At 35.4% G+C, this 22,785-nt stretch overlaps 1 protein-coding gene across 4 annotated transcripts in view; it reads right to left on the bottom strand.

Annotated features, from left to right (window-relative positions):
- The window catches only part of cadm1a (cell adhesion molecule 1a), a 508,053-nt gene that overhangs the window by 155,861 nt on the left and 329,407 nt on the right, over window positions 1-22,785 (bottom strand). For 3 of the 4 annotated variants that reach the window (XM_056446061.1, XM_056446060.1, XM_056446058.1), the window contains exon 2: window positions 8,812-8,829. The exons of the other annotated variant lie outside the window; for it this stretch is intronic. In XM_056446061.1, the coding sequence (XP_056302036.1) occupies window positions 8,812-8,829 (18 nt within the window). The remainder of the gene's footprint in view (window positions 1-8,811; window positions 8,830-22,785) is intronic. 4 annotated transcript variants of the gene reach the window in all.

The following is a 22,785-nucleotide window of genomic DNA, read 5'->3' on the forward strand; positions in this document are numbered from 1 at the left end:
AGCCGAGATGGCATGGGCAGTTCTCTGTGTGTTTTGCATTGTCTTCGAGCGGCCGTCCTGATCTAGGAAACGTCTGTGCACACAAGGATAAGAATCCCCATGCAGGCGGCAGGAGATTAACTGCCCTCTGCCTCTCACATCTTCCTCTATTGATCGCAACAGATAAAAAAAAAATCCTCACACGCATTCACTAAGATGACATCACAGGCAAAGAGGCAGAACAAGGAGTCCTTGAGGTCAGAAGAGGCAGTGCAGAGACAGAGAAAAGGTGAGAAATGAAGAGCTCAGCCTTCTCCTCGCTGCTAGCATTAAAGACAAATCAAACAAATTGTCGCTTTGGGTTCACACCGGTTAGTGTTTACTTTTGCTTACTCATAAACAATAACAAAAACATAACCTGTGACGCATTTAAAATGTCTTTCTGTTCTAGCAAAATGAACTGTAAATATAATGACTAATCAAACGATGTACAAAAATAAGAACATCCCTTCCTTAAAGGTCCTGTGAAATTAAAATTAGTTTTTTTTAGATGTTAGTATCAGTCTGTTAGTTTTAAGGATATCTATTAGCAAGTGTGCTACAAAAAGGGATGCAACGATTATAGATTTTCATTCATTCATTTATTCATTTTCTTTTCGGCTTAGTCCCTTTATTAATACTGGGTCACCACAGCGGAATGAATCGCCAACTTATCCAGCCTTTGTTTTATGCAGCGGATGCCCTTCTAGCTGCAACCCATCACTGGGAAACACATACACACTTATTCACACACACATAAACTATAGACAATTTAGCCTACCCAATTCACCTGTACCGCATGTCTTTGGACTGAGGGGGAAACCGGAGCACCCGGAGGAAACCCACGCAAAGGCAGGGAGAACATGCAAACTCCACACAGAAATGCCAACTGACCCAGCCAAGGCTCGAAACAGCGACTTTCTTGCTGGGAGGCGACAGCACTACCTACTGCGCCACTGCGTCACCCCCGATTATAGATTTTGCTTGTACTAAACAAACAAACAAACAAACAAACAAACAAACAAACAAACAAATAGTAATACATAAAAAACGTTTGACTAATGTAAATCTAAGCTACATATTTGCTAAGTATTTCCTTTTTGAGAAAACAAATGTAGTCAAAGGCTGCTGAATGTCTGTCTGAAAGGCACATTTGGCTATATTATAAAATTGTTTGGTATTTTCCTTTTGAATTTTTTTCTCTTTGGAGTAGAAATGTGTATATTCCATGCAAAGTATGAAGCTGACCGGTCAGTTCTTGTCTGAAATGGGGTGTTGAGAAGCCTTTACAATTAATTAACCGTAATGAATTAAAGCGTGCAGTGAAACCGGTTAATCGTTGCATCCCTAGCTACAAAAACAGTTTAGTAAATATAAAAATGATATAAACATCCAAAGCTTGTTGTGTTTCGATTCCACTTAAATAAATCAACAATTATTTTTACATCACCTCATAGATTTTCTCATCAAATCTTGACCAGCTAAATGCTCTCTAGTATGTGACATGCTCCGCCTCCTTTAAGACACTCCTCATTTGCTTTTCATTTGATGCGCTTGAGCTTAACCACTCTCACTGGCAGAGCTGTGATAAAAATGGATATTGGCAGTTTTTTTTAAAGAGTATGTCCCACCCTCTATTCATTTTTCATTTGATATTATGTCAAACATCCAATACAAAATGCAAATTTTAAAATACCAATTCTAGAAACCAATTCTAGCGACATTTTAGCTGATTGTGTAACATTTCTATCTCTATCTCAGTGTCAGTATAAAAAAAAACACTATAGTATTTACTATACTCTACTTTAGTATATTTTCATGTAGGTGTCTGTCAACTGAAAATAGATCTGGTCCCAGACATTGCAGCTTCTGTTACTTTTTACCTTGCACCTTTTTCTTAACATTTAATATTATTTGAATAAGCGTTTTTTACATTTAGAATCCAATGCCAAATTATTAAACAGTTAAAATATCTATAATTAAATTAAATATTTCTAAGAATAAAATATTATGTGTTCTTCGGTGTACAAGCATCGTGATGATATTATATTGTCATACAGAGATTATATAATGAGTGGCATAAAATTGTCTTAAAATGACAATAATATCGTTTGATGCAATATATTTAGTTGCAGTATATCTTACAGCAAAAATAGATATCGTTACAGGCCTAATGACATGACAACATCAAATAGAATGGTGAATATTTAGTAAACTAACATGCTTGATAATGGAACTGCACCATTTATTCACACAAAACATGCAGATACTAGTGCATAATGCAGTTTAATTAAGAATGCACTCTTACTTTTGACTCAGTTATCCAAGTTCCATAACGTTCCACATTAAATAATAAATTTAATTTTTTCTAACATTGCAGAAACATTAAGGCCCTACTGAATCACTCAATATGGCTATGTCCTTCATTTATTTCATTTTCCTACGGCTTAGTGCCTTTATTCATCAGGGGGGTTTGCCACAGAGGAATGAATCGCCAACTTATCCAGCATATGTTTAACACTGCAGATGCTCTTCCAGCTGCAACCCAGTACTGGGAAACACCCATTCACACTCCTTCTCACACACACACAAACATAATGGCCAATTTAGTTTGTTCAATTCACCTATAGCGCATGTCTTTGGATTGTGGGGAAAAACATAGCACTCGGAGGAAACCCACGCGAACACGGGGAGAACATGCAAACTCCAGCGACCTTCTTGCTGTGAGGCGACAGTGCTAACCACTGAGCCACCGTGTTGCCGTATGGCTATATCTTAAAATAAAAAAATATATATATATTTATATAAAAAATATAACACCTCATCATTTTGTTGCATTTAACAATTAATAACACACACACACACACACATACACACACACACACACACACACACACACACACACAAAGCTTTTAAACGGTCAAGATAAGGTAAAGTTGACAGCATTTGTCACAGTAGCAGCTGTATTATCATATTTTTTTCTAAACACTGCTTTGTTACTAATGCGTTTAGCTAGCACAGATCTTCCAGATCACTTCACAGTGATTTCGTAGGAGCCAGCTAACACAATAATAAGAGCATCATCATCAGCACGGCCCTCTATTCACTATTAATGGCCAGTGTATGTATTTGGCAGGAGAACGCTCTGTTTACAAGCAGAGCTGGAGGAGAAAGAGGGCAACAGAGAGAGAGAAAGAAAGAGAGAGAGAGAAAGTGAGAGCGGCATAAAGCAAGCAGAAGGCCATGAAGGACTAGGGTCCTTAACAAGGACTGGGATTCATCCAATCCCCCTCGGGAGCGTCTTCTTCAGCTCACTTATAATTTATACCCATACAAATAACTTGGCTTCGATTAATAACTGACTCGCATGGCAAAAAAAAATAAAAAATAGCTACAGTGCCTCTGCCAAGTGCTGTGTGTGTGTGTGTGTGTGTTTCTCCTGTGCCTCAGCATGTTTGGGCTGATAGACTGTAAAGGAGAAGGGCATTAATCGTAAAGGGCTGCTGGAGTGTGGGCTAAAGTTGCTGGCTGTAATACTGTCTGTCTGAATCATCGCCCCCTTCAAGTCCCGCTGTCTAGTTTTGCCTTCTAATGTGGCCTAACACTCAGAGAGAAGCATCATTCTCCCCTCGCTGCTGATCAGAGGACATTAGAAAAGGGACAATTAAGAGAGGGATTAAATAGGGCAATCTGCGAATGTCTCTTTGTTTATGGCTTTAGATTAGGAGAGTGTCGGAACTCTGGATAACACAATAGCCAATAATTATTTTTATATTACGTACAATAACGTCTATTATGGAGTGATGCAGTGGCGCGATAGGTAGTTCTGTCGCCTTGCAGCAAGAAGATCGCTGGTTTGAGCCTCGGCTGGGTCAGTTGGTGTTTCTGTGTGGAGTTTGCCTGTTCTCCCTGCGTTCGCGTGGGTTTCCTCCGGGTGCTCTGATTTCCCGCACAGTCCAAAGACATGTGGTACAGGTGAATTGGGTAAGCTAAATTGTCCATAGTGTATGAGTGTGGATAGATGTTTCCAGAGACGGGTTGCAGCTAAGGGCATCCGCTGCTTAAACATATGCTGGATAAATTGGTGGTTTAATCTGCTGTGGCAACAGTGGATTAGTAAAGGGACTAAGCTGACAAGAAAATGAATAAATGAACTAATATTATTGATGATATTACAATCAAATAAGTGCACAGTAGATTTTTTATGTTTAAAAAAGGCATTATTTTTTTTAGAAATGGAGGAAAAAATTGCATTATTATTATGTTACATGCCTGGGGGTGTTGCTCTGTTGCTCTCTCCTCCCCTCTCTGTTTTTATTTGCTGTCTGCTGTCCTTCTGAAATCTAGGTGTTCCGATTGGTTGGCTGAGTTCTCCCGAGTGGACCAATCAGAAGAAGATTGGGGTTATTTAAGGACTCCTCCAGTGAAGACTCAAGCCAGATTAGTGGGGGATCCTTGTTGCTGCTGTGCTTGTTTGTGTGACATTTTGTGCCAATCTTGTTCTCTGGTTCGTTTTAAAGTTTTCTTTGTGAGTTGTACATCTGTTTAGAACATCTTATCCTAAACTTGCTTTAAATGTACTAAAAGGGAAGTGAAAGTTCAGTATGTCATGTGACTTACATTTTCACACACGTAGTTGATTTTCTGTTAATCCACTAGGTTAGAAGCGGGTGCTATTTTGTGTATGTTTGTTCCAGTGAGTGCAGTTGAGTAAGGGGCGTGTGACGCTGAAGATGTTTTTTTTTTTTTTTTCCTATTTACATATTTCTCTTTAGTTATTTAGAGTTGGGGGGAGGGATTAGTTAGAGGGTGTTTAATTTGTTATTTTCTTTGATTTGGCACCGCTTATTTTCCTTCCCTCTATCAGGTTTGTTAACTTCATTTTGCATTTATTGTACACATTTGTTAATACATTTTGGGTGATTTAAATATTTTCCTTTATCTTTATTGTAATAAAACGAACCACTTTTTTTGACACATTGTTGTCTGTGTCAATTCATAGCAGCTAACGTCTCAGGGGAATTCATAAAAGATTGGGTTGTCATAATTATGTTAAGCCCTTTTCATCCTCCGAGCCACACGGGGCGTAACATAATTATTATTAAAATTCTTATTCATTCATTCATTTTCTTTTCGGCTTAGTCCCTTTATTAATCAGGGGATGCCACAGCAGAATGAACCGCCAACTTATATGTTTTATGCAGTGGATGCCCTTCCAGCCGCAACCCATACATTCTTGCATTCACACCCAAACATACACTATGGCCAATTGAGTTTATTCAATTCACCTATAGCGCACGTCTTTGGACTGTGTGGAAAACCGGAGGAAACCCACGCGAACATGGGGAGAACATGCAAACTCCACACAAAAATGCCAATTGCCCAGCCAAGACTTGAACCAGCAACCTTCTTGCTGTGAGCCGACAGTCCTACCCATTGAGCCACCGTGCCGAATATTATTATTATTACTATTTATTTATTTATTTGTATATTATTTTGCCTTCATATCTACTTCATACCTAAACATCTACTTGCCTTGCCTGTCTTTTTAAATAAAAATATATAATAGTAAATAAAAAGGTAAAAATAAAGTATACAGTGCTGAGATAACTGGAATGTAGTCTAAATACTTGCATCTTATCAGCATCCACATACTGCAAATAAAATAAGTAAGCATTAACATGTAAATAATTATTGACTTAGGGATGCAACAATATTATTTCATTTTATGACTTGAGAGTTATGTCCATCCAAATTTAGAAATCTCAAATATGGCAATATATAAGTCACATATTTAGAAATACAAGTTTTAATTATTACAAGTTAAATCAGACTCCCTTCATGTGTATGCACGTCACACAGTGCCTGCAGTTAAACTCATGGCAGTTTATCATCAGTACAACAAAAAGTTATGTGCACCACTGTTAAAAGCCTCCGTGTCTCTTCTAAACTTGTGACTTTAAGCTGTCACACCAATGGCATAACTTTTCATTTTAAGTCAATTGCAATAGGTCTGTTCTCTGCAACAGAAATGCGTTGTTGCGATTTGTTTGCAATTTATTAACCATGATGAATGAAAGAGTGAGTTATAGTGAAATCGGTCAACTGCTGCATCTCTATTAACATGTAATCATTAAATAATAATATGTACACCTATGTTTTGGTACGAAGCTCCCTGTGGTTGTGTTCTAAATGACAGGAGATTACTTGTGTTTCCTTTTGACCTATCTGATTAAATTTGAACAACCTCATAACAATAATTTTTAGATATATCAAGCAGCCCTACAATAAATACATATCTGTTCTTAGCTTTGGCTAAGAACAATGCAATCTCTTAGACTTTTCTGATAGGGTATTCCAGTGTCATCAAGTGTCAGATGTGAAAGTATGTTGTGGGACTGCTATTCAAGAGTTATTATTAGGGATTATAGATAGAAAAGAATTGCGGTTTTTATTTTAGCATGTTTTTTAAAGGCATGACGGTAAAACACAAATGCCAATATGAATGTGTTAAAACATATGCTTGTTTGTTGTAAAAGTAACCAAGTTATATGGTTATTAATGTTTGAAGGTAGCACATTTATTTCAACCTGTGATCAAACTGACTGGAATTACCTGTGCATTAAACAATTTTATTACATGACTGTCTGGAATACTTGATTCTGATGACATTACAAGGTATGTCATTCTGAGATAACAACCGCTAAATAACCCAGGCTTATCTGGCAATTTTGAATCATCTCGACCATCAGTAAATACATTCCAATCCACATACTACACATACAGTTGAAGTCAGAATTATTAGCCCCCTTTGAAAGTTTCTTTTTTAAATATTTCCCAAATGATGTTTAACAGAGCAAGGAAACTTTCACAGAATGTCTGATAATATTTTTTTCTTCTGGAGAAAGTTTTATTTGATTTATTTCGGCTAGAATAAAAGCAGTTTTTAATTTTTTAAAAAACATTTAAAGGTCAAAATTATTAGCCCCTTTAAGCTATAGATTTTTTCGATAGTCTACAGAACAGACCGTCATTAGACAATAACTTAATAACCCTAACCTGCCTAGTTAACCTAATTAACCTAGTTAAGCCTTTAAATGGCACTTTAAGCTGTATAGAAGTGTCTTGAAAAATATCTTGTAAAATATTATTTACTGTCATCATGGCAAAGATAAGATAAATCAGTTATTAGAAATGAGTTATTAAAACTATTATGTTTAGAAATGTGTTGAAAAAAATCTTTTTGTTAAACAAAAATCAGGGAAAAAATAAACAGGGGGGCTAATAATTCTGACTTCAAGTGTATATACATATGTGTCTGCTTGTCTGTGTTTTTGACTGTTTGGTGACATCTTGTATATGGATAATACATGGGTTAGTCTAAAGCTAAACTGTAAAGCTGAATAAGTAAGATTTACATTGTTGTATGGTTTGTTAGGATAGGACAATATTTAGCTATCAGTCTATCACTGTTTGGTGAATACAGAATGTTCATGTACTTTATAGCAATATCTCTTGAACCCTGATTATATCAGTATTAGGCAGATAAAAATGATACAAGTGTTTAAGATTGATTACCGCAGTGTGTAAATGAAGCAAACAGATTTCTATTGAATGAGGCGTGTGTGTTCTGTACGGTGTTAAATTTCCATATTTGCTTTTTTGGCATTGATTGTTTTGAAATTTAAATGCCATTTACGTGTGTTTTTCTTTCAGTAATAAATATGGCCGTCAAGCCAACAGTTTGAGGATCTTAATGGTTTATTGCAGGTATGTTGTTCACATGAAGAAATCTGTGTTACAAGTTAAACCAAAATTCTAATAAACAATCATATTTTGAACTTAAAATTGTTTTTTGTCTTGCGTTTACATTCATTTTACGTTTAAATAGTCCAAATTACAAGTTTCAGTCTTTTAAGTGCAATTAATTGCGATTAATTGTAGAAAAAAGTGTGATTAATTAGTTAATTTTTTTAATCGTTTGACAGCACTAATATATGTATATATATATATATATATAGAGTCCAGGTTTCTTCAAACTTGAATTGAATACCCCTGAAATTATAGTGTGCAGTGTCTCTATTTTAAACCATCTCAAATCAACACAACTGAAAACTACAAGCAGGTACTTATCAAAGAAAAGCAATTCAGCCTGTCTGCAATGGACGGTATTGACTTTACAAGATGATGCCATTTCTGGCCTTTCATGTGCAACCTCTTTAAACAAAACATACCATAAATAATATCACTTTCACAATCTATAGAAAAAAAAAATTCTGGTATCTTGAACCCACAGTCGCCTTCAATGAGGCTTAGCGCAAAAACAAAAGACAAGAAACAAAATGAAGAAGACCTGAGAGGCGCTGGCGAAAGACATTGATCGAGTGAAGAGATGGAGAATGTGTTATCAAATGAGTTATTTTATCGCCCTCCTTCACAAACACAGTTCCCACATTTGCAAGAGGAAATGATTGCATATCTGGAGTAAATGTGCTCTGTGAAATGGAGAAATTCAGCTGGATGAGGCACAGAAGAGAATGAGGCGTAATTTCTGTCCTGAAAGGTGAGAAACTGATGATGTTAGAAAAGAGAAAGATGGAGTGCGGGAGAAACACAGCACCTGCACTGGTGAACATTCAGAGAGAAGAATAAGTTAGTGTGTTAGAGACTGAAGAAAGGTAGGATGGTTTCAGCTATGACCAGCACTGCTGTGAAGAACAAGCTATTTGAGAAATGGGGATGGAGAAGAAAGAAACTAATGCACAAACACAAGAGGTAAAAGGGAAGCCATACCTGGGTACTGAGCAGCTCCTGTGTGAAAGGGAGAGAGGAAAAAGGGGAAAAAAGAGAAAAATAATTAGGAAGAATCATTCACCAAAAGACATCCCAAAGTAGCATCCAGGCAGAGGAGAAAAGAGAGGTAAATATAAAAATCCAAAATTAGAATTATATTACAAAGTCACATTTAATTAATTAATTCATTCATTCATTCATTTTCTTTTCGGCTTAGTCCCTTTATTAAATAGGAGTCGCCACAGCGGAATGAACCGACAACTTATCCAGCATATGTTTTAAGCATCGGATGCCCTTCCAGCTGCAACCCATCACTGGGAAACACCCATACACTCTCATTCACACACATACACTATGAACAATTTAGTTTAATCAATTCACCTACAGCGCATGCATTTTGACTGTGGGGGAAAACGGAGCACCCAGAGGAAACCCACGCCAACATGGGGAGAACATGCAAACTCCACATAGAAATGCCAACTGACCCAGCCAAGACTCGAACTAGCTTAACTAATGAAATGAAATTTAGCTTCTTCTTTTAAATACATAATTTATTTGTTAGTTAGTTTATTTAGTTAGTTAGATTATTTATATAGCACATTTTTTACAACACAATGTTGCCCAAAGTGCTGAACACAATCAATACTAAATTAAAATAAAACCTACATCACATACATAACAATTAAAACATAATGCAAAGGCCTCAAACTGTTAAAAAGGCTGAAATGCTAAAGAACAAAGATGGAGTTTCAAACGCTTTTTTAAAACAGATAGAGTTGGAGCATGTTTGATCTAGGGTGGAAGCCCGTTCCAGAGTTTTGGTGCAATAACAGCAAAAGCCTGATCCCCACTTCACTTACACCAGGACCTTGGTACAGAAAGAATTATATAATAATATAAATTTATATAATAAAATAAATTATTATATATATATATATATATATATATATATATATATATATATATATATATATATATATATATATATATATATATATATATATATATATATAAAATTTATATTATTTTATAAAATTATATTAAATATATTATTTATATTAATTTATATTATTATATATTATTTATTTTATTATATAGCATTTGTGTATTTAAGTAGAATGTGTCTATATTTTATATATTGTTTTTATATTATACTTTTAAATTGAATTAGTAGTTTGTTATATAACACAGTTTATCTTTCGCGGCCTAGCAGTTTCGCAAGATTTTTTAGTGCAATTTGACATGTTTAATTTTGTACATGTAACTGGGTTGTTACTGTCTGCAGCAAGACCATCGTAAAGGGGATGACACACCAGATGCGCAGCGCCGCGCATTTTAGAATTGTAAACATAGGTATATATCAGGGTATGCACACCAGCGCTGCAAGTCAGTGGCTGTCTGCGGTGCCCAGCTACGAGTTAGGATTGTCACAATACTGGACTTTGGTTCCGATTGATAGTAAAGTTTTAAAAACGTCCATTTCCATTTGCCTGATTGGCTCATCAGTTCAGTGAACTCACTGCTGTTTACTGAGTGTAACCACAGATCCAGGGACACTGGAGTGTTTCAAAGTCACGTCGATCAGCTGGTTTGTCTATAAGCTGACATACGAGCAATCCGCTGATGAATCGTGACTTTAAAATGCTCCACTGTCCCTATATCTGTGATTACACTCAGTAAACAGCTGTAAGTTCGGTGAACCGATGAGCTTTATGGCCAAACACAGTTATTTCTGTTGAGCACGTGAACATAACTGCAAATTAGTGCTGTTTAAGAACGTGCTCAGTAGAGCTCAAATGTTCGTTCTCAAATAGTCATTTTTAAACAAGTTTTAAAGAGTTTTAAACAAGAGAGAGTTTTAAACAAGAGAGAAAAGTGTGAAAATGCTAATGCCTGTCTAAGGAAAGTGTATAAGGTGTGTAGTGAGGGGTTTTACAGCCTTAAAACATCTTTAATAATTGAAAAATAAAGATAGTTACTTCGCGAATTTCGCCTATCGTGGGTTATTTTTAGAATGTAACCCCTGCGAATAACGAGGGACCACTGTACTGTAATATTAGTATAAATTAGTATAAAAATATTAATATATATTAATTAAAACAATAATAATAAGAAGAAGAAGAGCAAGAAAAAAATAATAGTATGCTTGTATAATAAAAACACAAATACCTTTTAAAACACATTTATAGATTATTAGATAAAACTTTGACCCCATAAATTGACTAATTTAGCTCCTTAGATCCAAAATACATTTGACTTATGTTGAGGAGTTACATAAAAATACATCTGAAACAAACAAACTTTAAGTAACACATCAACAGAATCCTCACTGAGTGATCACTTCATAGTGTATCGTGAGCAGCCATTAAAAACAGCACAAGCCTCATGAATATAACAAACAATTGAGGGGGGAAAAAATCCTCGTCATGTCTCCGGCAGAACATTACTTTAACTCATTCAGCGCTCTTTCACTTGACGCGGCACGCTGTGAAACTCCATTAATTGCAACATGTCAACAGCACCTGGTCTTGAGCTCTTCTATCTGAGACTAAGGCTCCAAAATCAGGGGCTTAGCTAATGCAGCGCCTCTGGTACCCGCACAACAGTTTTAAAAAGCACTTAGAGCCGACATGGCTTTATGAAACTGTGCAATGAGTCAGAGTCTGATTAGAAAAACAATTTTCTTATTAGCATTTTCACCAAATTTTCATCTTAGCTAATGTGCTAATTAGCATTCCTCTTCTGGGACTCGACGCAAAGCCATTGAAGACGGATATTTGTGCCTCGGCTTTGCTCATAGCGTCTGTCAATTGAATTTAAACAACATTAGAGAAAGTACACAGAAATCCATGCAAATATCCAACAGGTGACCATAGCATAAATCATCTCTCACACAGTCCCTCCAGGATTTCATAGGACGTTTTACAGATTTTTTGCAGCCTGAATGACAAATCTCAAAGTGTGTGCCATTTCTTGTGTTTTTCGTATATATACACACAACTATCAGGTTATGTAAATGATATAAAGGAAATATTTAGAGAAACAAAGAAAAACTTGAGTGTTTACCTCATAAAGCCTTCTGTACTATACTGTATATGATAGATATGAAATATTCCAAATAATCAAAATAAACAGAACGTTTTTGGTGGAAAAAAGCTCTTCTACATTAGCAAAATTAGATTAGATTAGATTACACTAGATTAGATTCAACTTTATTTTCATTACACATGTACAAGTACAAGGCAAATGCAGTTTAGGTCTAAGTGCAGTATATACTTGTAGGTATAAGTTATAAAGAGCAATAATAGAAAAACTATGGTGATTTTTGCAGATGGATATATTATGAACATTAAATACAGGTTGTCTTAACTCTGAACATAGATTTACAATAGACAAATACATGTACAGGTTGCTATTAATAATCAGAAGTAAGCAGATAGATAAGAACTTGATTTCAAGTGTATATGTACAGTGGGTATGTACAATTTAAGATGAATTAGTGCAACATAGTGCAATGAATATGTATGTGAGACTTTAATTGAGCAAATATTAAATAAAAAATAATAAATAATGCAGTGTTTATGGGGAGTGTATGAGGAGAGTGTGGGAGTGTATGGAGGAGAGCAAAAAATCATTAGCATAAGAAACATCATACTAAAATAGTTGTAATCAAATATGATATATTTATATGTTTAATCACTCAGCATTATATGCTATGATTAAAATGACAGTGAAAATGAAATGTCAAAAATGTGCAGTATTCCATTCGGTGTTAAAAACTGATCCTCTGGTCTAGGAGTGGGTATCGAGCAATAAGATTTTGAACAGCCTAGGTTTAGCCCTACTATAGTGTGACTAGATGTCCTGTTTTTCTAAGGATGGTGCTGTATTTCAGCTATATTTTAGTGTCCTGTAAGAATGTAATCAAAGGTACACTGTAACAAATTGTGGTAAAATGTACAAGTGCACTGTAAATAATTACAATTCTCATGTAAAACTATAAAACAATTTTGGTTGCCTGTGAAACTTTACAATTTGTTTTTAGTTATAGGTTTATAATTATAGTTTATAGTTAACCATACTAATAACATTTACAGCAATTGAGCTGTAAAACTATACAACTATTTTAGTTGCCAGTAAAACTATAACATTAAGCAGTTTTACAGCACAATTGTAATCAATAAAGGTACAGTCGGTGATTGTCTTCAGAAACATTTTTGGTGTGCTGGTTGAAAGTCTCTTCATATTCTGATATGTATTTTTATATTCTTGGTAAGGCATAAGACTAAAGAAATGTTCGTCCTATTAAAAATTGTTGGGCCGACAAACTCAATTACGACAGGTAACTCAAACTGTCAACAAATTTAAATTAGTATTTCTGTTCAGCCTGTCCATGCAGACAGATCTGTCATTTGCACATGCACGTGAAGTATGGATCTACAGCTGACAGTGAGTGACATCAGCAGAGTATATACAGGAATCAGAGAGTAAAACTCAATACATTTTAAGACCTTTTTTAAGACTCTTTCCACACATTTAGAGATCTTAAAAGCACTTTAGGTTTCAACCGGAAACACTGGCGAGATTTTAACTTACTTAATATGAATGTAAGAAACATTAAAACATTATTCATATACTCAATACAACTCTATTAAATATTTTAAATATATTAAAGCTATTTCAGCAGGTTGGCACCTACTGTACAGAGCTGCAGAAATAATTGTGCTGCCTTGGTTACTGCAGTAAACAAAGCAGTGATGTCAAAATTAGCAGGATTTTATTTATTTCATAAACTACACAGATATTCGCAGATTTAATTCAGGCAAACTTTAGCATACGACCATACATTGCATAATCAAAAATGATATCAAATTTAATACCTTGCAAAATAGCATTTAAGACTTTTTTAAGGGCCTTATTTCTCTACATTGATTTATCAACTTGTAATACTTTTTAAGACCCCGTGGCCCCCCATATCAGGTAAACTCAGCATCAACCTGAACTTCTTTCTGAAAGACCAACGTGGCCTTGTATCCATGATATCCAAAATATACGTTTTTGAAAGGGCTTCTGCCAAAAATGTAGAATCAAAACTTTTCTAAACCCTGAATTAATATCGGAATTACTTTTGCACGCTAGAGGGAAATGACGTTCTGCAGTTCAAAACCACGATCAGAAGGATGACACCATAGCTGAGGTATTACTTTTGGACAGGTATGTTTTAAAACTATTTTAATCATGCAAGGCTCTAGTGTTATATCAAGTTGTCTGTCGTCATTAGATTGTCATCTATTCGGTGTGCGTTCATGACATAAGGAGGTGTGGCTTTGGACAGCAGGGGAGGGATGTAAATTCTTTTTAAAATATGCTAATGTTAGCATTCTGGTAGATCACCTACTGGTAAATTTTACAGCATTTTTTACTGTGTAACCAAGCTCATCATAGAACAAAATTCACAATTTAAACACAATTCTTACTTGCATAAACTTGCAGTAAGAGAAGATGGGATAGCTAGAATTACACTGAATGTATGTAAAACTGACTCGCTGTCTTCTTAAAGTTTTCAAAACTGACCCCTTGCGACAGGTCTCTCAAGGGAATTACTAAACATTCCTCTACATGCTTTTCACAGACCTACAAAACAGGCTTGAGCCCACCAGACTTCCTTCATCAAGTTTGGGATGGAAACTAAACCGGTCTCAGCTTAAAACTAATGTACTGTGATCAAATACAGTGTGTCCCCTGTTTAGGATTTGAGGCATGATTCACTTGAGAGCCACAAAGAGACCAGGGGACACCCTCGAACTCGGACCCCTGAAACATGGGCCACACGGATAGGGTTCTCCATGTTAAGTAAATGTCAGCCATCAGAATAGCTCTGCATTGGTTTTTTAGCTGTAGGATTTGCAGGTCTTCTGACCGGAGAGCTGAGGGGCTGCCCAGTCCTCTCTTCAGGTGAGGTTAAAATCTCTGACCAGTGGCATGCATTAAACATGAGTTTTCCCACTTGAGAGATGCTCCCTACTCCAAAATGATAGGGACATTAACTTTGGGGTCAGCATGCATGAGCTGCATTAATGAACCCTTGTGTCTGGCTTTACGTGCGCACTAACCCGAGAGCACTTCACACAGTCCAGAGCCTGAAAGCTTGGCATTTAATAATAATGATAAATTATTTGCAGTTATAACTGGGAATGTATTACATTTGAAAAACAATAAGTAATTATTATTATAAGTAACCATAAAGTAGGGCTGCTCGATTATGGGAAAAATCATAATCACGATTATTTTGGTCATAAATGTAATCACGACTATTCAAAACAATATAAAGACAAAGTCAAAATTATTTGCCCTCCTGTGATTTTTTATTTTATTTTTATAAATATTTCCCAAATGATGTTTAACAGAGCAAGGAATTTTTCACAGTATTTCCTATAATATTTTTTTCTTCTGGAGAAAGTCTTATTTGTTTTATTTTGGCTAGAATAAAAACAGGTTTAAATATATATATATTTTTTAATAATTGTTATTATATGGGGTTTTCACCTTTATTTGATAGGACAGTGAATATTTACAGACAGGAAAGTATGAGGAGCAGAGAGAGGGCAAGGTTCGGCTAGGGCCTCAAGCCGGGATTTAAACTCGGGTCGCCGTGAGCACCTAGGTGCTACATTTCGATGCACTAACCACTAGGCTATAGGCATCGACAGGTTAAATATTTTGAAACCTATTTTAAGATCAATATTATTAGCCCCTTTAGGCAATATATATATTTTTGATTGTCTGCAGAAGAAACTACTGTTATACAATGACTTGACTAATTACCCCAATTAAGTCTTTGAATTGCACTTTAAGCTGAATACTAGTATCTTGTAAAATATTATGTACTGTCATCATGGCAAAGATAAGAAAAATCCATTATTAGAAATGAGATATTAAAACTATTATGTTTAGAAATGGATTGAAAAAAAAAACTTCTTTCTGTTAAACAGAAATTGGGGGAAAAATATGGGGCCGCTAATAATTCTGACTTCATCTGTATATATACAGTTATTTTCCTCCCTCTAAATAAGGAAAGGGAAATAAATACAATAGAATAAAAAAAATGAATTTTATTACATGAATGAGGTTAATATGAATAATCACTTGAACACCGTGTTTTGACACAAATTTGCATGTATTGGACCATTAAACCACTCACATTAAGATGACGTTAGATGTGTGTGCTCTGCTCGTCTCTGAGGCTGAGCGCATACACACAACAGCATGTGATCTCTTTCGCACGTCTAAAAACATGAACGACTCGAATGTACATCAATGAAATGATGCGCTCCCCGTGCTGCAAAAGTTAAATTACAGTACATGCTTTTAGTCATTTTTACATGAAACTGAGCTTTGCAGAGCAACAAATGTGTACAAGTGGACAGGGGCGGTATATGATGCAATAATCATTTTATCTCGATTAATGTTTTTTCATAATCGTTAGAAGCCAAAATCTAAACCGAATTCCGATTAATTGCGCAGCCCTACCATAAAGTATCATCATTCATTGCTAATGTTGTTATTATACACTAATAACAGTATAATAATAAGACAAACTATAAATTACACATTCAGATTATTATGATCTTATACCAATGATCTGATTATTATGCACAATAATAATTGTAAGTATACCTATAACACAACCATTGTACAAAATATTATATATTGACATAAAAATTAAATAATACAAATAACTACAAATAAAATACAAACAAATAAAACAAATAATACTATTGTTATTTTTTGATAATAAATAAGTAAAGATGTATATCTCTTAACAATAATATTATGGAGAGAGGCAGGTAACTTTTATTGAAATACTTATTTGTTTTTGTTTGTTGAATTGTTTTTTTTTTGTTGTTGTTGTTGTTTTGTTGTTTGTGATGACTGCAGCTGAGGGCAAGAGCCCAAGACAAATTTCCCTAACTGGGACAATAAAGTTTTACCTTACCTTACCTTAACAATACTATAATTTATACATTTTACACTACTACCACTACTACTACAAATAATAATAATAATAATAATAATAATAATAATAATAATAATAATAATAATAATAATAATAATAATAATAATAATGATAATGATGATGATGATGATAATAATAAAAATAATAAATTATTTATTTTTATTATTATTATTATTATTATTATTGTTATTATTATTATTATTATTATTATTATTATTATTATTATTATTTTATTATTATTATTATTATTTTATTATTATTATTATTATTATTATTATTATTATTATTATTATTATTATTATTTTATTATTATTATTATTATTGTTATTATTATTATTATTATTATTATTATTATTATTATTATTATTAGCTAAATTGTCCATTGTGTATGACCTGGTCCTCCAGGTTGGGGGTTGAGCATTGGGCTAACTACCCATCTCGTAAAAGTTAAATGTTACAGAACACCAAAATGGTGCGGCTAAATATCAACTTCGATATAAACGAGCCTGGGAGTAAGCAGGTAAGTATTATTACTATTATTAATAATGTGCAACAGAAACAAAATACAAAGCTACTATACTGTAGACATAAGTATAACTACAAGTATAAAACAAGCAAGCTGTTATTCGAAAAATGTCATATTGTTTAATATATCAACAAAAAAACAGTGAGTGCATTTGAATCTGACTACACCAGAGCTCACTCCTGGCCATCTGCCTCTCACACCGGTTTCCACAGCATGATCAACCTCGTCAGAACCTAGAAATCTGCTGCTCATGAGATATTAAATTAAAGATGATAAGTGCAGCCATTAGAGCACAATTATCAGTAATCTGCCAATGCGAACATGAGAAAAGCTTTTTCCAGCTCAAAATGTCACCGTCGGATTCGTGCACTTCAAAGTCAGCGACAAAGTGTTTGTAAGGATCAAGTCTTTGTCCTATCGGGCTGCTTTAGTCAGAGGATTGAAGCGCATGTGTACCTGAGCCATAATAGGGAGGGATTTATTGTCTGTCTGCCGGCCGGTGATTAGACACCACTGCTGCCACTCTGATAAGCCTGGCTGATGGGAATAGACACTCCAGTGTCCTAAAACCACCTTGAAGGAGCCATAGAGAAAGAGAGAGAGAGCGAGAGAGAGACTGTGTGTGTGTGTGTGTGTGTGTGTATGTATGTCAGAAAGAGAGAGAGAAAGAGAGAGAGAGGGGTCACATCTGGCGGCTCCCAACATCCGCCTCTGACTTTCAACTGACTTTTGAGCTTTTCTTCAACTTTGCGGACACTTCAACTTCTTCTGAGGAGTGATTCTCATTAGGCAAAAGTGGAATTACAGCCCTTATTTCCAAACTTCGAGATCCAGCAGCACGGGTCTGTTTTCTCAGATTCATATTCCCTTCTGCTTTGGGGAATTCAGCATTGCTTTCTGACATTACACAGGATTTTCACGAGAAGACTCGAGGTGGGCAGCCACAAATGTGTGCCAGCTAACCTGCCATGAACAGTTTGATATTTTCACAAAATTCCTTAAAAACTACCCCTGCTGAATTTCCATGCTGGTCAGTGCAAGCCACTGCGTAAAGTGAAGGATGTGAAAAAACAGCACTATCATAGTTAGCATATAAATCACAGATGCACACACACACATAGAAAATATAAATACATTAATAAATTAATTTAATTAAATAATTATATACATCATAAATTATGGTTATTTATAATAGACATCTAAAAAAAGTAATAACTAAAAACAATATATATTCCTTATCATTATTATTATTATTATTATTATTATTATTATTATTATTGTTGTTGTTCAATAATTCATTCATTTTACTAATGTCACAATCACCAGCGATCTAATCGTCATAGATTGCTGGAGAACATTCACACAAACTAAAATCCACCATTTCAAGAACTACAAGATTTAGTCATGCACCACACACACACACCGGTTCCTGATCCCGTTTGATTACACTCACAGCTGAAGTTGCTCATGGACTGATTACTGGACTATTTATACAGCACACAAACACACAGAAGTTGCTGAGTCTTGTTATACTGCTTTTGTGAAAATTACAACACGGTTTCCTTGCCTTGTTTCTGACCCTCGCCTTGTTTGTTTGTTTACGTTGCCTGCGGCCTGCCTGTACTAACCATTCGCCTGTGTTTTTGACTCTGGATTTGACTGCATACATATGTCTGCTTCTGATTGTGACGTTGCTTGCCTGACCATTCTCAATAAACCTGCATTTGGATCCACACTTCCTTGTCAGCATCCCACTTTACATTACAATTAATATTATTATAATTATTATTATTATTATTATTATTAGTAGTAGTAGTAGTAGTAGTAGCAGTAGTAGTAGTAGTATTACACAGTTTATATGTTTGGGGTTAAAGATCACAGCATAAAATAACATAAATATCAATTTATGTCCACATTTTAAGAGTCAAACAAATATTTTACAGCATTTATTAATCTACAATAATCTACACCTAATCTATTTATAGAACTATTTTATTATTTCAAGTAGTATGAATATTTTCTTGAGTAATTTACTAGGTCAAGTAAGCTGAATTGTATACACTGTGATATTATGCCGCAAAACTGCTTTAACATTCATAGCAATGTCTGAGGGATCTTGTGACATTAAAGATTAATGACAGTTAAAAATTCAGTTTTGACATCACAGAAATGAATTAGATTTTAATACTTTTCTCCACAGAAAACAGATATTTTAAATGGCAATAATATTACACAAGATTACAGATCTTTTACGCTGAAAACGGCAGTGATGGTAAAACGATGCAGTCCCAAAAGCTGATGAAAATGCTTAATTGTATTCTTTTTTTAACTTTTAATATATCAGGAAAGATTATTGCTATAACAGTCTCATGCAGTGCCTATAGAAAATATTCATACCTCTTTGAAATCATAACTTTATTTATCATACAGCCTCAAATCACATTCCAAATAATACCTTTTGCAGCCTTTGAAATGTTTTAGTAGCCTTTTCATAACCTGTGCCTTTCTACAACTTTAGCCCAAAGGTCTTTTGAAAGCAGCACTGTAAACCCTGCGGTTGTCATTACTAAAGATATTAAGTAAATATAACTTGAATTACCTAAAATATCAAGTTTTAGCATCAAAACTTAAACAGGTGTGTTTAATTTACTCATTAGGCAGCAAAAAACTTTTAATCTATAATTTCAGTTCTCTGAACTAAACAAGTCATCATGTCTCTGATTAAAATGATTGGTTATGCTTGAAATTCTGCCTTGACAACTGCGATGATTGGTCGATATATGTTATGTGACACAAGGCGGTCATTTTGCTTGTGATGCTGAATTTTGCTGAAGCCCAGCAAGACAGAGATCTACCTGAACCCATCTGATGATTGATAGATATTCAATTGCTTATATAAATTTTTCTTAATTGATATACACACAGGGGCAATACAGTGGTGCAGTGGGTAGTGCTGTCACCTCACATCAAGAAGGTCGCTGGTTCAAGTCCCGGCTGGGTCAGTTGGTATTTCTGTGTGGAGTTTGCATGTACTCCAGTTTCCCCCACAAGTTCAATGACTTGCGCTATAGGTGAATTGGGCAAGCTAAACTGTCCATAGTGTATGTGTGTATGTCCTGCTCCTCCAGGTTAGGGGGTTGAGCATTGGGCTAATGACCCACCTTGTAAAAATTAGATGTTACGAAACACCAATATGACGTGGCTAAATATCAAGTTTGATATAAATGGTGCTGGGAGTAAGTAAAGAGTACAAAAGCTGAAAAAATTGGAAGTTTAGTCAACTAGCCATTTTAAGTTATCTGTACTTAAACATTTAAGTTATCCGTAATTAAACATTTAAGTTAATTCAATGATGAGACCACATTTGGTCAACTCAATTAATTGAGTTGTCAATTTCCCATCACTTAAACAGAGGGAATCACTGTCCTCAAATCATTTGAGTAGTCTCAACTTGTTAGGGTGTCCATTGAGGGTGTAATGTGAGTAAAGGTATAGATTTTCTATCATAGATGATGATTTTCTATAGGCACTGTTATTAAATTGCTAAAGACACCAACATATAATAATGATTAGCAAAATGTTTCAAGCTTTTATAAATGTAGGCTTGGTAACCATTTCAAATACATTAAAAACACCCCAAATCTCGAATTAGTAGTTTATGTAAACAAAAAAAAATGTCAATAGTGTTTCAGGAGTTTGCATCCGTTCTCAGAATGTTTAGGCATTCAGAGCACCGGTGCAGTACAGTGAGCAGATGTACAAACCCACAGACATGAAGCTTCCAGCCTGACCTGCTGAGCCTTCATGTAATTAAAAGGTTAGAAGCGCACAGTCATATTTTCATCTCAAAAGGGATTGGATGGAAAGGGCAGGGTGCTGTGGCCGAGCACGATCCACACAACACACAAATTGACCTTCACATCCGTGCCTTTCTGAACAGCATGCCAAAGAGACCAAATGAACACCTCTATGCCACGCGCAAGGGGGCCACACGGATCGCGATGCTATCTCTTTTTGAACAGAAAATAAAAGTACCAATCTGATTAGAAATCCTTGAAAAGGGGTGACATTTAGATTCGTCATACTTTCAGACAGACTCAAACTAAAGGCGAGGTAAAAAGCCAGAACAGAACAGAAGAAGGACAATGATAAGACCTGAATGCCAACAATACTGCTATTAGATGTTCAAAAACCCATCTGAATGTTACAGTGAGTTGGTGAAAATAGCTTCAGACCAAAGTCATCAGGTGTTTGGGGACGAGACAGAGAACTGATACAGCGAAGGGACAGTTGGGGTGGTCACAGACGAGACCCGGAGACCAGAAAGGGAATGCTAGCATTAATTTTGAATGAGATGGACAGATCTGCGGTAATTGCTATCTGATAGTGGCCCTTCAATCTCAGGGCATATCTATGTGAGATGACCTCAGGTAAAGTGACCCCCTCATGACTTAAGCTACGGTCACACTGCACTTTTCCAAAGACTATAGAATACACAAAACATGTCACTCGTATAGTTTTGAATTTGGAAAAGTGTAACGATCAATATGGCGAATGAAGCACCGCTCTTTTAGTACAGGAGCCAATGATCGATTGCTATAGACTGACGATTCTCTGAGGGAGGGGCTCAGTCCAGACGTGTGCTTTAACAACAGTTTCTTTAGTTGTTATAAAGCATCTGGGGTCAGCAAACACACTGGAATCTCAGCAAATACATGCTTCACAGACATAAGACATATATCCACATAAAGCTTACAATCTCTACTTTGAAATGAGCCAACTACACTTGAAAACAAATATTCAATGGTTTTAAAATCTGTATGAAATGAACGTGATGTACAGTTCATCTAATCAAATGCATATCACATGGCAGCAACTACTTGAACGCCCACTAACTTGTGAACAAAGAGGCCGCTGTCATTTTGGGAGGAGGTTTGGAAGAAACAGTTGTTTAATTTTATTGGCGATTCCAAACATTATCTTTAATCGTAAGCTTGGCAAACAGTTTTAGAGAATTTGATGTTTTCCCGTTTAAACAATGCCCGAGCATACTGTGCAAGAGGAGTTTCAAAGATAACCACTGAATGAAATTACTTGCCTTAACCCTGTAAAGCCCTTTTTACTTCACCTGTGTCACCTATAATTTTCAGATGAAAGGGGTCAATCACACCGAACGTGCTTTCTGCATTGAGATGTGCCATTTTTGAATGATTTACTAACAGCCGCTAGCGTTTTTCACGCTGCTAATGCGCCCTGGACGCCTTGCGTTTGAACTGCCTGCTGCACCTTTTGTCATTGCGTGCTGTGTACTTGCAGTTGAAAAAGTCTGAGCGGAAAAAAAGTGTTACGTCAGTCGCGTCTGTTTCATTCTCCAATCAATTGAAAGCAGAGGCAGGGTTTCCGTCGAGATACCTACAATGTTTGTTTTGTC

This window comes from Danio aesculapii, chromosome 21, assembly GCF_903798145.1.
Source record: "Danio aesculapii chromosome 21, fDanAes4.1, whole genome shotgun sequence".
Classification (NCBI taxonomy): Eukaryota; Metazoa; Chordata; class Actinopteri; order Cypriniformes; family Danionidae; genus Danio; species Danio aesculapii.